Source organism: Atractosteus spatula, chromosome 6 (genome assembly GCF_055471065.1).
Source record: "Atractosteus spatula isolate fAtrSpa1 chromosome 6, fAtrSpa1.hap1, whole genome shotgun sequence".
Classification (NCBI taxonomy): Eukaryota; Metazoa; Chordata; class Actinopteri; order Semionotiformes; family Lepisosteidae; genus Atractosteus; species Atractosteus spatula.
Genome location: NC_142711.1, coordinates 16,443,648 through 16,460,052, shown reverse-complemented (window position 1 = coordinate 16,460,052; position 16,405 = coordinate 16,443,648). Strand labels below are relative to the sequence as shown.

Here is a 16,405-nt window from a genome sequence, read left to right as displayed (position 1 = left end):
GTGATGAGATGGACACAGTGATCAGTGATGGGGTGTACACAGTAATGAGTGATGAGATGGACACAGTTATCAGTGATGCAGGCAATGACAGCTGGGTACAGCAACAGGTCATGATCGGGAGCATTAAGAAGTTCAAACTACTGAAGCTCTGCAAGTTCTTACACGAATGCAGTACATGAGAGAGAGGTGTGACCATCTTTACAGATTCCCCTAAGATGATACATTTGACACTTCACATAAAAACACATTACATTAAAATAACTGCCAGCCGTCAGTCACTTCCTCATTGGGCTCCAAGTAAAACCCACCCTTACTTACTGTAAGTGTTTTTATCTTGGTTTATTTCCATCAACGTTTTTAGGCAAAGGATTTGTACCATCTGTCTGCCAGTAATGAGGAAGGTCAGGACCAGATTCCTGTGTCAAAGGTCAGAGGTCATGCCCTGTTTCCAGCTGCACTGCTGATCTCCTTAGGTATTTCCCCCATCTGGGGCATTGCGGTTTCTGGCAGTTTATTTTCACACATTCAGAAACTTTCTGTTTTTCATGTCAATGGTTTGAGGAAGTACAGAGCATCAGCTAAAAATAGGAATTCTCCCCGGAGAAAATCAGCTTGCACCCAGCAATTATCAACGTCCTGTTGTCCATGTGTGATGGACTGGTGTCCTGTGTGTGTGCTTGTCACGTGACCAGACTCGCTGTTTCACAACCCTGCCTGCAGTCAGTGCCAGACTGTTGCAATACTCTTACTTCCTGTGGTGTGAAATTCCACCCCTCAGTCATGGTGCGGAAGATCAGAGGACAGGAAAAGGACTAGAGCCTCATATACAGGACTGCAGCTCCAGACAGAGGACCAGACAACCAGGAATAGGACTAAAGACTCACCCATGAACAGGACCTCGTCTCTCTGAACTTTATTGCAGTTCATCCTTATTTCTCTGGTCTTTATTGCAGTATGCATTAATCTCTCAGGTCTTTATTACACTATACCATGATCTCTCTGGTCTTATCGCAGTATACCATGATCTCATTGGACTTTACCGCAGTATTCCACGATCTTTCTGGACTCTTCTAACAAACACCCCGACAGTGATGAATTCACACTTAGCTTTATTTACAGCCGACAGTTGATAAGAAACGACAGATGAAATATACAGACAGTGGCGGCTGGTTGCTCTCTCCAGCTGTGCTCGAGACAGGCGGCAGTCTGCTCCAGTCAGCAAGCGATAATGTGGAGGCGCAGGGTGAGAACACACGGGACGACAGAAATCTTCCCTTTTCTCAATTAAAGTTATTTATGAGTTTGCAGGACTACAGCCAAGCTGATTTGAATAAGCACTGAATTGGTGTAAAAGCAATGCAAGGCGCTTTGCAGGGCACTCGCAGATACAGACACGCGCACACTCACACAGGGCCACACAGGGCCACACAGGGCCAGTTTCCCCTGAAACCAATGAACCCCTCCAGAATATCCAGAAAAAACAAGAGCACCCCGACGACATCCACTGGAACACGAGGAGAACACAGAAACCCCACACAGACAGCATGCCAGGAGCTGGCCCCGGAGCCTCAGGGCCACGAGACAGCAGTGCTAATCACTTCACTGTCATGCCGACCCCTGATTTCAATAACCTTGCCTTTTCATCTCTTAATCTCTTATTGCAGCACTCCTAATACACCGAGAGAATATGAGAATTAATGCTCTTTAAAGTAATTCTCTGTAGACTCGGGAAGCTCTTATTATAATTATTTCACAGCAGACTGTGGTGAGCTATAATAAGACACAACCTCTCTTCCATCAACCCTGGAACAGAACTGAAACGTCTGGTTTAAAAAAGGTGTCCGGAAGGTGTGATTGCACTCAGAGTTTTCATTCAATTTCCTTCCGAGGTCAAAGGTCACAGTACTCCTATTTTCTAATATTGACGCTGGCATATTCTGTCTCCTGATATTGCGTAGCGTCGTCCTTTCTTTTGCGTCTTCCCTGATTCAGCCTGGACTGATCCAGCCCTGCATAAGTCACCTCTTCTGGTGTCACTCCAGTCCCTCTTGCTGTGCCCTCTGGTTGCTTGCCCCCGACTTGAGCATAAACACAGGCTTCAGCGGCCTGTGAGACTGCAGCGTGACGAGGTGGGTTGGAGGAAAGAGAGAGTCGGGCATAAGTCACTTCCTGTAGACACAGAGAGAGAGAGGGGTTAATACAGACACACGACTGACTGGACACTCCAGTACATTAACACTGCACTGAGAGAGAGGGGTTAATACAGTCCAGACACACTGACTGGACACTCCAGTACATTAACACTGCACTGAGAAAGAGGGGTTAATACAGTACAGACACACTGACTGGACACTCCAGTACATTAACACTGCACTGAGAGAGAGGGGTTAATACAGTACAGACACACTGACTGGACACTACAGTACATTAACACTGCACTGAGAGAGAGGGGTTAATACAGTACAGACACACTGACTGGACACTCCAGTACATTAACACTGCACTGAGAGAGAGAGGGGTTAATACAGCACGGACACTTTATGTAGTGAAAATAATAATACACTTTGTAATATTGGGAAATCTCAACAACAGTAACAATAATAAAGCACTCACTGCATCTTCAGTAGAAGTGTGTTTGATGGGATCTTCTGGCCTGTATTGTGACAGGGAAAACAGAGACAATCATTAAGTGGAACCCTAGATGGAGAGACAGCACAGGAACAGCAGCCCCAGAGGGGTCGGCTGTGGTTTCTGTCAGACTGCTGAAGCACCAGAGAGGTGGGCTCTTAGAGGAAGATTGTTCCTCAATGGATTTCTTTCAGTTGTCAGCGCAGAGAGAAACCCAAGAACTGGGGATCACACTTTCAGCTGGGTGTTGGTTTTCTGGGTGTAATCTGCAAACAATTCCTTGTCTTGAAAAAGCTGCAACAGGGGAAACAAAGACATCCCCAATTTCATTGGATCAGACTGTGTGATATCTGATACCAGATGTCTGTACCGAACTCCTATCTCTAAACCCCCTAAAGATTTTAATAACTCTGAACCATACAGTCTCAGAACCCTTGATTCCTCTATGTTATCATGATAATCAGATTCATTATAATTTAGAACACCCAGAAGACTCCCACATACAGATTCCTGTCTCTCTGGTTTGTCACCATATGGAATACTGTTTAATATCCAATAAGCTGGGAACCCCTGGACAATGAAACAAATGTTTGATTTTAAGATTTCAAATATCCATGTTCGAAAGAGCTACCACTTCTATTAAGATCAATAAAAGTCATTTGTCCGAGGAACAAGGGACACCGACTGATTCCTCCTTTTTAATTAGACCAAGATGAAAGGAATAAGACTCCTCTGATGGCTTTCATTATTTGAAATTCAGATCACTGGAGAATGTCCTGGGAACTGCCACTCTTTGGGCAAGAGAGCACTATGGAACAGAAGAGAAAGCAGAGAAGAGAGAGAAGAGAGCCGAGAAAGAGAAAGAGGGAGAAAGGGGTGTTTGACACTGACCTCACATCTCCCTTCTGTCCTCCTGAAAGAGATAAAATACATTTCCATTATTCTGTGTATCCAGTGCATCAGTAGAAGAGACGACAGTAGTTGTGGTAGAAGAGACAGCAGGTGCTGTTGTCATGGACTTCCAAAGGGACTAACCGTGGGGAGCAGGAGAGCGGAAAAAGACCCATATGGGTAGCGGCGGAACGGGAAAAAGGCCCGGGCTCATTAGTGCAAAGAGTTCAGGAATGCCGTATAGAAACCTATGCCCTCAGGGAGCGGACGTGGGGCGCCCTGGTGCTAGGCGGGTCTCAGGACATCCGAACGTCAATGCTGAGCCAGGACAGAGTGCAAGACCCGGAAATATATAGCCCAAGGGAAAGAGAGGGACAGGATGGACAGCAGACCGGAAACTAGGGACAGGACAGAGGAGGAGCGCCCTCTGGCTGCAGAGGGCGTGACAGCGGTAGAAGAGACAGTAGTTGTAATAGAAATATCATTAATACTTGTAGTAGTAACAGCAGTCATAGCACCACTATGATTATGGAGACATGAACAATTCTAGCAGCAGTCACACTAATAACCCAGCCCCTGTCACCAGCTGCAGTGGAGGCAGCAGTGGGAGGTGTGCAGAGAGACAGGTACCTGTTTTCTGGTGATGAGAGCAACGCCACACGACCATGGCCACCAGCAGGACCAGGATGACCCCCACAGTCACCACGCTGACCACGATGACAGAGGGCTGAGTCTCACTCTCACTGGGGCTATCTGGAGGACCAAGAGCACAGGGAAAACAGGGCGGATGAGCACAGACTGTCAGGTAGAATGGGAGGATCCTTATGCGTAGCTGTGAACCCTGCGGAATGCAGAGTAGCACCGGGACAATATCCGAAAGACGTAATCCTGAGGCTTGGTCGATAGGAGAGGCAATGAGTCCAGTAACCAGGGAAATCCCAAAAAGACCATCCGAAAGATAAAACCTAAAAAGTGGGGTCAAAAAAGGCAGGAGAAAAGATCAGGAACCGGGAGATCGGTCGAGAAGAGGAATTCTACAGGAGGGAATACTGAAGGGAGAGGGGCGCGGTTGGATAAGTGGTCCAGGAGAGAGAAACTGTGGAATCTGGTGCCTGTGAGAGTGTGGTGGGTCCGGTCAGGAATGAGATCCTGAAACAGTGGGTTTGGGAATGTAACGGCGTTTGCGAGGGAGAGTGTGGGGCGGGACACAGACAAGGCAGCACTGTGCTCCACCCCTGGGGTGCCCATCCCAGATCCTGGGGCACCCCTGTGTGTCATCTCCAAGACAGAGTGGAGGAATACAGGTTAATGTTTTTATAAATACTGAACATAGCCTCTGTACACTGTAACACACACTGAACATTCCACTGTATATTGTAACACATACTGACACACTGAACATACCCACTGTACATTGTCACACACACTGAACATACCCTCTGTACACTGTAACACACCCACTGTACACTAATACACACTGAGCATACCCACTATACACTGTAACACAAACTGAACATACCCACTATACACTGTAACACACACTGAGCATACCCACTATACACTGTAACACACACTGAACATACCCACTGTACACTATAACACACTGACACACTGAGCATACCCACTGTACACTGTAACACACACTGAACATACCCACTGTACACTGTAACACACACTGAGCATACCCACTGTACACTGTAACACACACTGAACATACCCACTGTACACTGTAACACACACTGACACACTGAGCATACCCACTGTACACTGTAACACAAACTGAACATACCCACTGTACACTGTGACACACACTGAACATACCCACTGTACACTGTAACACACACTGACACACTGAGCATACCCACTGTACACTGTAACACAAACTGAACATACCCACTGTACACTGTGACACACACTGAACATACCCACTGTACACTGTAACACACACTGAACATACCCACTGCCCGATCTGAAGGAGTTCTGGTTTAACAGAAACAGTACACCCAGATGAATACTTCACTATAAGCTGCAGTGTGGAAGGTTGGCCTGGGCTCTGTGCACGGAACAGAGAGGTTGAGAGTTCAAATCCTGAATGGCACGGCACAGCTATTGAAGGCCTTAGCCCTTTGAACGGAACATAGGGAGCGGTAGAGGAGTGGTGGAGGCTCTGGCCTCGTACGTGAGAGGCTGAGGGACTGAGGAGCTCGAGAGCAAGTCGTGCAGTAGGCAGAGCGGAGTTTTCCTAACCTCATGCCTGGTTCTGGTGGCTCTGTTGCCAGGAGGTTTTTGCAGTGTGCTGAGTGAGGAGTTGTGGGGTCAGAGATCAGAAGCTGCAGCTTGTGGTTTTGTGTTTTAGGAACAGAGAAGCAGAAGTGCTTCGTCTTTCTCAACATTTATTCTGATCTCTTTACCCCTCCTGAATGAGACAGCGAGATGCTGTGACTGACACAGACACACAGACCCCTGCTCTCTGTACTCCTGTAACTGACACAGTAACACAGACCCCTGCTCTCTGTACCCCCATAACTGACACAGTAACACAGCCCCCTGCTCTCTGTACCCCTGTAACTGACACAGTAACGCAGACCCCCGCTCTCTGTACCCCCATAACTGACACATTAACACAGACCCCTGCTCTCTGTACCCCCATAACTGACACAGTAACACAGACCCCCGCTCTCTGTACCCCTGTAACTGACACAGTAACACAGACCCCCGCTCTCTGTACCCCTGTAACTGACACAGTAACACAGACCCCTGCTCTCTGTACCCCTGTAACTGACACAGACACACAGACCCCTGCTCTCTGTACCCCTGTAACTGACACAGTAACACAGACCCCCGCTCTCTGTACCCCTGTAACTGACACAGTAACAAAGACCCCTGCTCTCTGTACCCCCATAACTGACACAGTAACACAGACCCCTGCTTTCTGTACCCCCGTAACTGACACAGTAACACAGACCCCTGCTCTCTGTACCCCCATAACTGACACAGACACACAGACCCCTACTCTCTGTACCCCTGTAACTGACACAGTAACACAGACCCCCGCTCTCTGTACCCCCGTAACTGACACAGTAACACAGACCCCTGCTCTCTGTACCCCCATAACTGACACAGACACACAGACCCCTGCTCTCTGTACCCCCATAACTGACACAGACACACAGACCCCTGCTCTCTGTACCCCTGTAACTGACACAGACACACAGACCCCTGCTCTCTGTACCCCTGTAACTGACACAGTAACACAAACCCCTGCTCTCTGTACCCCTGTAACTGACACAGACACACAGACCCCTGCTCTCTGTACCCCCATAACTGACACAGTAACACAGACCCCTGCTTTCTGTACCCCCGTAACTGACACAGTAACACAGACCCCTGCTCTCTGTACCCCTGTAACTGACACAGACACACAGACCCCTGCTCTCTGTACCCCTGTAACTGACACAGTAACACAGACCCCTGCTCTCTGTACCCCTGTAACTGACACAGACACGCCGACCCCCTGCTCTCTGTACCCCTGTAACTGACACAGTAACACAGACCCCTGCTCTCTGTACCCCCGTAACTGACACAGACACGCCGACCCCCTGCTCTCTGCACCCCCTTATCTCACACAGACACACCGGCTCCCTGCTCTAACCGGTAACCTCTCTCACAGCTCAACAGACCAGAAAGACTAACCACAGAGACCTTAAACAGTACTAGCACCTCACAGACCAGAAAGACTGACTATTTTGACCAGTTCAGTTTGGTACAGGTACCACTGTGTGTTTTGACACAGTATCACAGTGTAGAATTCAGCACAAATGTTCAAAAAGATGGACTGAAACTGTACTAACCCCAAACCAGGAATAAGAGATTTTCACATACTGGTTAAGAATCTTTTGAAGGAGATACAACACCAAAGGAGAACATGACTTTCCTTCCTGACCCATTTTACTCTTAAGTAACAGACTTTCATAACACAGCAGTCTGATCCACTCCAGGTTTTACAGTCTTGTCAATCACACTCCCAGTACACAGCAGTCTGATCCACTCCAGGTTTTACAGTCTTGTCAATCACACTCCCAGTGCACAGCAGTCTGTACCACTCCAGGTTTTACAGTCTTGTCAATCACACTCCCAGTACACAGCAATCTGATCCACTCCAGGTTTTACAGTCTTATCAATCACACTCCCAGTGCACAGAAGTCTGTACCACTCCAGGTTTTACAGTCTTGTCAATCACACTCCCAGTGCACAGCAGTCTGATCCACTCCAGGTTTTACAGTCTTGTCAATCACACTCCCAGTGCACAGCAGTCTGCTCCACTCCAGGCTTGGTGCCAGCTGTGGGCTGGCTGTGTGTCTGTCCTGTAGGATGCAGGAGCAGGAGATGCATCGGGTCAGAAAGCCCTGGAGAGGATCAGACTGCTGGGCTCTGAGTCTGATCCATCTCCCTTGTTGTATCTCACCTGTGCTAGAAGATTCCTGTGTGTCCAGTACGAACTGGGTCATCTTGGGTGAATTCAGTCCCAGTACCTCTGCTGTACAGTTCACTGTAAGTCTGTCTTTCTCCTGCAGAGTGAGACTCAGGTTTCTCTCAGCACTGAAGGTTCCATCGTGCAGTGGGTTATCCTTTAACTCTGCAGCGCCGCCCTGGTGGCTCCAGGTGATGCTGATGTTCATGGGGTAGTAGCCCTGAACAGAGCAGGTCAGAGTGACTGTGTGGTTCACTGAGGCCGCCTTTGAAATTTTGGGTAGAGGGGCAACTGAGAAAGAGAGGGGGATAGAGTGATAGGAGATCAGGAGGTTTGTCAAAATAGCAGCAAGGGCAGAAATTTTAGTCCAAAGCATTTGTGTACAGCAAGACTGCGAGAGAGAGAGAGAGAGAGAGAGACTTCAAGTTGAAGAGCTCTGCTACTGCCTGTGTCTGAGCCCAGGGACAATGAGGAAGATGAAGAGCTCTGCTCCTGCCTGTGTCTGAGCCCGGGGACAGTGAGGAAGATGAAGAGCTCTGCTCCTGCCTGTGTCTGAGCCCAGGGACAGTGAGGAAGATGAAGAGCTCTGCTCCTGCCTGTGTCCCAGAGCCTGGGGACAGTGAGGAAGATGAAGATCTCTGCTCCTGCCTGTGTCTGAGCTGCAGGTTCAGGGGAAATCTGGGGTTCCTGCTTGCAGAGGGGTTGTCAGGGCGGGGTGGGTCACTCATGTGTTGAAGATCTGTCAGGATCACTATGACAGGTGGAATGGCCGCCTCTTGCTTGTGACCTGTCTGAAGACCCTGCTTTCTTCTGTACCTCACAGTGCACACTTTCACTCCTAACAATTCTTAAAAAGAAGCTACCTAAACACAACCTTTCAAACTAATTTTAAAAACGTTTGGACACAGTTTGTGTGCAACAAGCTCCCCTGGCTTCTCTCCAGAAGCAGTTCAATGTGATCCTGGGTCAATTAACTACTGTCTTCCTAGCAGGCCAGATGGGCCGATGGCCTCCTCTCTTCTGTGACCTGGGTCGTGTTCCTAAATTAACTTCCTCAGTGTGAACACACATGGAAAAAGAGATGGCACAAATTAAACACCTGTTGTCCAACCACAAAACACAAGTTACTACAACTCACAACCTACATCCCTGATTGGCAGCATGCTCCCACAGCCCTTTGTGTAAACAGTGCCTCCTGTCCTCAGTCTGCACCTGTCTACACCTGTCTAGAGCTCATCCTGAGAGACAGGCAGAGGGCTACAGGGACTCACACTCACTGATCCACTAATTCAAAACTGCCAGCAGGTTCTTACTCTTTATTTCTATTTCTGTTCCCGGAAAAGGGTGAAGTTGGTTTTATTCTTGCAGAAACTACAGAGACGACGATGGGGCTTAACCACTTCTCCCCCTGACTTCCTTCTGCGGCATTTTTCTCTCTTCACTATCTTCTTCCCTCTTCCTCTCACCCCTCTCTCTCAGTGCAGTGTTAATGTACTGGAGTGTCCAGTCAGTGTGTCTGTACTGTATTAACCCCTCTCTCTCAGTGCAGTGTTAATGTCCTGTAGTGTCCAGTCAGTGTGTCTGTACTGTATTAACCCCTCTCTCTCAGTGCAGTGTTAATGTCCTGTAGTGTCCAGTCAGTGTGTCTGTACTGTATTAACCCCTCTCTCTCAGTGCAGTGTTAATGTACTGGAGTGTCCAGTCAGTGTGTCTGTACTGTATTAACCCCTCTCTCTCAGTGCAGTGTTGATGTACTGGAGTGTCCAGTCAGTGTGTCTGGACTGTATTAACCCCTCTCTCTCTCAGTAGTATTACTGTACTCACTGCCGATGTGGTCTCTGAGTTGTATGGTCTTTTCCTTGCTGGTAGTAAAGTGTGATGCTTCACAGGTGATGTTATTTCCGATGTCTTCTGCTGTGATGTTCAGAGTGAGGACACTGCTGAGCTGTCCCTTCGGTTCCTCCTTGATTCGATTGCTGTTCTTTCTCCAGGACAGAACCGTGCCCTGAGGTCCAGTCACACTGCAGTTCAGAGTGATGCTTCCTGGCACCACGACTCTGCCAGCACTAGGGCCCTGGAGCTCTGGACTGTGTAGTCTTACTGCAGCACAAGAGAGAGGCTGACTGGCACTCTGGTTACAACATCAGGGGTGAGAAGGAGTTATTCCAGTGCCCTTGTCACCCTGCAGTGGTAAAGTGGCACTTTACAAGGTAAAAACACAAAACTCACAAAAAATAGAGAAATTAAATCAGAACAACACGATACACAAACAAAGAAATAAAGATGGCGATTATAAGTGGAAAAGGGAGAAGTACAGACACTAATGAAAAGCCTGACTAAACAAATATATGGGTCTAGATTTACAAGCTGTGAGAGAGTCTATATTTCTAGGTGGCAGTGTAAGTTGTTACACTTACGTGTATTATTAAAATGTTTAATTGAGTAATAACATTACACTAATAACACTAATATTAATATTCCCCTTTTCTGTTTTATGTCTTTCCATTATTTTTTTTCTTACCTATCATATAAATCTTAACTACTTCATTCAGATGTTATTCTTTTGGCTTTCTTGTAATTCACTGTGGATCGGGTCTTCTCATGAAGCCACTGATTGGCTCCTGAAGAGAGTGGGAACATTTGGGACCATTTTTATTAATTATTAACCAAATTGTTCCTGGTTTGACAAAAAAAGACTCAAACCATTTTAAAGCTATTCCAAAGTCAGAGGCTTTAACGCCCTGACTACAGCACTGACTCACACTGACTTGCTGCTTATAGCACTCTGACTCACACTGACTACAACACTACTGACCCACTGTGATTATCACACACTGGCCCACTGTGAATACAGCACTACTGACCCATTGCTAATACTGCCACACTGAGACACATTGACAATGTCATGTTTTCACTCCAGTGTGATGTACAGTATCTTCACCTCTCAGGATCAGGCCTGGGTGAATGCTGGAGCAGCTCTGGTTATTCTGGTTATCTGTTCTTGCCCCTGGGAGAGCTCTGATCCTGGAGAGAGTGGAGTGAGATTGAAGACACTCACCTGTCACTGTCAGAGTCACTCCTGGTCCTGGGACTGCGATCTCACTGGAGGAACCAGGTCTGTACTTGTCACAGTAATAGACCCCAGAGTCCCCCAGGGTCAGGTTGTCTATTCTGATGGACTTGTCTGTTAGATGGTTTTCTAATATAAAGAACACGCGGGGGTTTCTGATGTCACTTCCTGTACTGAAGAAGGGCTGTCTGGCTCTGCCTGTGTTTCTGCTCCACCTCACTGCTCCAGCCCTTGTATCACGGACAGTACAGTTGAGAGTGACCGACTGCCCCTCAGTCCCAGTGACCAGACTCGGGACCTGAGTGATCACAGCTTTCCCCATCACAGCTCCTGGAAGACAACACAGGTCTCCTGTCAGTTTCAGCACACTAGCCCCCCAGGCAAGAGAGCAGGTCAGTATTTTACTAACATACAACAGATCTTCTTAATCAGCCTGTCCTTGTTTATTTATTTATTTTATTTCTACTTCTACCAGCACATGTACCGGTTACATACAGTATGGCAATAAAGTTCGAGTTCAAGTACAGGATTCTGTGAGTCTGTGTTAAAACTTAAGGACATTATTAATGACAGTCATTAGAATAAAAGCAGAGTTTTTTTTTTATCCTGAAGGATCCTAAAGATCTCCACTCACAGTACAGACCCACTTCTGCCACAGAGATATGCCCCACTTGTCACGATTGTAGTCCCTCCCCCTTAAGGGAGCTCCGACTCTTTCACTTCAGACTTGATTTTGTGCTCCTGCTCCCTATTCCAGCCTCCTTCCAGTCCACCTTAAAAGCCAGACGCCCTCTCTGTTCCAGGCTCTGCATTGGTTTCCACACCAAGTGAGTCTGGGATCTGAGCATCTGGTCCCATTCCCCCTTTCCCCCCCCGATCCTCCACCAGATCCCGCTCCAGTTTTTAATCCTGTTTGTCCTCGTCTTGGATGGACCGCCTGGCTTTGGACTTTTTGCCTTCCTCTTGGATTTCCCACTGGACTCTGATTTGGATTGTTTGCCCCGGACTCACCCCCCAGAACACCTGCGCACTATGGACATGCCCCCTGTTTTCATTCCCGACTCCTGCATACTTTTTCCCCCGTGTTTTCCCCCACTCTACCCCAGATCGTGTCATCTGCACAGGGTCCTGAAAGAATGCTTTCGTTACACCACTGCACACAGATCAGGGCAGCAGAGAGGAACTGCTGCACCAGGGGGGTTGGGGGTGATCTGGGGTACTGGACTTCACCCAGTGAAGTGACACACAGCAGCCCCACTGCACACAGATCAGGGCAGCAGAGAGGAACTGCTGCACCAGGGGGGTTGGGGGTGAACTTCAGGGAGGACAGACTCACCTGGCCAGCTAACCCTATTTGTGACCCTTCGTGAAGCTGAAAAGGAGCTCCTTTCTTGAGGGCAACGTCAGAAAAACCCACAAATGAACGCTTGAAAATACAGGGAAAAAGTAACAGAACATCTCACTCCTTATACAGAAGATTGGAGGCACAAAAGCTGCCATTGGTTGGGAATTTACTTTGAAGGTGAATTTCAGTGGTTCTCACTGAAGAGGTTTATATTAGGGAGGAACTGTATATTGCATGAGTTGTATGGATACCTGTGTCTGTTTAATTGAGATGACAGAGGTTCAGTCTGAGCCAACATGTTCATCTCTGAACAGGGTCAAGAAGGAAATATTCCACAGCTGCTCCACAGCTCTTCTTGTGACTGGGAATTCTTACAGACAGTATGTTTTCAGGGGGAATATGTTGTGTGTGACAGATATCAAGAGATTGAATCCTCACATGATTTCTTCTCTGTGAGGCTAGACTTGCTCTCTGGAGACGGCACAGGAAAGATACAATGTTAACGAGACTCTTCTCCACTCTCACAGCCCAGACGTCTTTCAGGAAGCAGCTGGATGAGATCCAGGGATTAATTACTAAGTGTGTGCTGATCAGATCTCTGTTCCTGTGTTCTTATCTAGGCCTCGTTTGCAGGGTTAAAACCTGTTTCCTGGTTCTGGAAAAGGCTAGGCTCAGGTACTCGCAGTTTCTGTAAATATCAGCAGTAGATACTGGGTCTTTCTGTCTTTTGTTATCGAGTGTGAACGTTTGTGCGGTAAGTCTGCCCACGTGTTCACCGTGCTGGTGAACAAAGAAACCGCATTTCCACATTGTGACCTCTACATATTCCCAGACAAGAGGAGCATAATGATTAACTGACAGAATTTGCCAGGCACACTGGTGTCAAGCCCTGATCTGATTACTGTAACACAAGGTGCACTTGTTTGTCGTTCCAGGCTGGGGGTGCGTGCAGTTATACAGGCCATCACAGGTGATGATGGGTCATCATCACCGGACAGGGTCTAGCCCTGCTCTCACCCTGGAATCCGGTCCGTCAGACCTCAGGGGCTCAGCAAGGCAGCGGCCACTGTGAGGGGAGTCTGCATGGCAGAGTGTCCTGCTGGTCAGGAGGGTTCTAAGAGAGATCTGGGCGAAATGTGTGCAGTGTAAGTGCACTGACCAGGCGGCAGATCAGAAAGACAGAACTGTAGTTGCCTTCACTCTCCGGGCTTTTGCAGAAGTGAGACAGATCAGAGAGAGATTGCACAGCACAGTTAACCCGCAGGGCATTATGCACACAGGGGAAGCCCTACTGACTGACGTGTTGTGGACAGGGGCAGGAGTCCAGGTCTGCTGAGATGGGTGCAGGTCTGTAGGAGCTGGTGGTTGGTGCTGTGGGTGTATGCTCAGGGTTACCATGCTCTGCTCTCTGGCTACAGTTGTCACCACTACATCCAGTAGAAACTCAGGGTGTCACCAAAGGCTGGGTGTCCAGTCCTGTTGTTCTGCCACTCTAGGAAGATGGTAACTCCAGCCCTGAGCATACTCACACTGGACTGAAACAGCCTTCAGTCCCCCGAGCACCAGGTCGGTGCTGTACAGACAGACATGATGGGGGAGACCCATCGCTGTGCAGGTCCAGGTAAGAGCTGTGGCCCCAGGGCCCCAGAGATGAAGACAAAGCACAGAAATCTAAAAACTCCAGCAACACTCAAACTCACCAGACCGATATGAAAAATGCTCTTTCACTGGACCCACAGGTAAGAAAAACAAGCACGTTCTTACAGATGATGCTACAGAGCCTGACAGTTCAAACTCAGGGCTGCAGCCACATGAAACAAGTGCCAAGGATCACGAGCCAAAGCTGCCGGGAACTGCACACATCCTGAGAACAGCACTTGATTAGTCAAGTCTGAGGGCTCTGGGTGAGTAAATACTGGCTTTATCATCCTGATTAAAACAACAGAAAAGACCTGTTTCATACACTGACAGTGTCCTAGTGCAAATATTCAGCTTCCTGATTTTCTCATTGTTATGTGTATGGTAAAAACTGTAGTGCAGTACAGCCCAGTGAGATGAGGGTAAAAGCACAGTTTTAGGGGAGTTCTGAATGAGAGGCATTGGTGTTAAATTATAATCCCACAGATGGTGAGGGCACTGTAGTTCATATTGTAACTATTGATCTTAAAAAGACTGTTCTGCTGTACTGTGACTGTAGCTCCTATTGTAACAGGACCGTTCTACTGTACTGTGACTGTAGCCCCTATTATAATGGGACTGTTCTTCTGTATCGTAACTGTAGCTCCTATTGTAACAAGACTGTTCTCCTGTATTAAAATTGTAGCTCCTACTGTAATAGGACCGTTCTACTGTACTGGGACTGTAGCTCCTATTGTAACAGGACTGACTACAGCTCTGTATTGAAACAGGTTATTTTATAAAAATAAATGATAGAAGTCAAGAATTAATATAATTAAAAGCAGTTTTTACCTTGAGAGAGAAGTGCGAGGGTCAGACAGAAAGGAATCCAGCGGCTTGATTTGGGCAGAATCATTGTGTTTTCAGGGCAGGAGACTTGTCTCAGTACCGACTCTCTGTCAGAGAGAGGGAAGGAGAGAGAAAGAGGGAAGTGACACATTCTGTGTGTGTGTGTGTGAGAGAGAGGGGTAAATGCACACAGTCTACACTGGGGAAAAATACGGAGCTGACACGGACCGGCCATGCTCAAGTGAAAGAGAGAGGATGGGAGGGTCATGCTTCCTCAGACATTAATTCCTCAGACAGGAAAGGGAAAAGGCAGCGCAGCTCCATTGTGAAGTCAGAGGGGTTAATAAAGAGTAATGAGTGTCCTGGCAGGGTCCCAGCGCTCCGAGCTCCTCAATGACTCAGAGTCCATCCAGGATCAGGAGTCTCCCACAAGCCCTGCCAACACCCTTAATATACCACACGTGTCCTGGCGGTGTGACCTCGCACACCGAGCGCTTCAAGAAGCAAGACAAGCCCGCTAAAGGGAGATGATACTCAGCAGAGACACATCTTTCCCAGAGTTGAACTGGATGATGAGATTGTATCTGAAGCTGATCTGCCTGCTGCAGAGCACAAGACGTTCAGTATGAGTTCCTCCGGGCAGAGCACTTGGCACCACTGCGATCATTTCAACACCTTGCCAACTCGCCCTCGGAGCGCGTCCTCATTGCTGCAGCAGAAGATACTTCGCCCAACATCTCGGTGTCTGTAGCGACACAGCTCCTGTTCGGTGGCGGTTCCGGCCGGTCCAGGTGGATCCAGTCTGAGAGATCGATCATCGCAAGCCCCTTTTCACCACGTTCGAATGAGAAGAGCCACTCCGTCTGGACAGTGCCGCCTCCGGTACAGCTGACGCAGAGCACAGAGCAGTGCTGAGACCGGGGGAAAGATCCAGCATGTGGTTCTGTTGGGCTGAGGTCCCGACCCGCCCGCAGTCCCGAGTCCCGAGTCCTGAAGGACTGAGCTCATACAACTGACTGTGGACTCAGAAACATTCAGAGAAGGACGGAACTCATACAGCTGACTGTGGACTCAGAAACATTCAGAGAAGGACGGAACTCATACAGCTGACTGTGGACTCAGAAACATTCAGAGGAGAAGGACTGAGCTCATACAGCTCACTGTGGACTCAAAAACATTCAGAGGAGAAGGACTGAGATCATACAGCTGACTGTGGACTCAGAAACATTCAGAGGAGAAGGACTGAGATCATACAGCTGACTATGGACTCAGAAACATTCAGAGGAGAAGGACTGAGATCATACAGCTGACTGTGGACTCAGAAACATTCAGAGAAGGACGGAACTCATACAGCTGACTGTGGACTCAGAAACATTCAGAGGAGAAGGACTGAGCTCATACAGCTCACTGTGGACTCAGAAACATTCAGAGGAGAAGGACTGAGATCATACAGCTCACTGTGGACTCAGAAACATTCAGAGAAGGACTGAGCTCATACAGCTGACTGTGGACTCAGAAACATTCAGAGAAGGAC

The 16,405-nt window shown here is 48.1% G+C and overlaps 1 protein-coding gene across 1 annotated transcript; it reads right to left on the bottom strand.

The window, feature by feature from the left end:
• Nucleotides 1–1,854: 1,854 nt before the first annotated feature.
• On the bottom strand, nt 1,855–15,045 carry LOC148832318 (tyrosine-protein phosphatase non-receptor type substrate 1-like). Its single transcript, XM_088918773.1, has 8 exons — nt 14,875–15,045; nt 11,049–11,390; nt 9,815–10,090; nt 7,985–8,281; nt 4,150–4,272; nt 3,520–3,541; nt 2,614–2,653; nt 1,855–2,169 (listed from the first exon to the last, which is right to left on the bottom strand). The coding sequence occupies exons 1-8, from the start codon at nt 15,020–15,022 to the stop codon at nt 1,909–1,911; spliced, it is 1,509 nt and encodes a 502-aa protein (XP_088774899.1). The 5' UTR covers nt 15,023–15,045; the 3' UTR covers nt 1,855–1,908.
• Nucleotides 15,046–16,405: the final 1,360 nt, after the last annotated feature.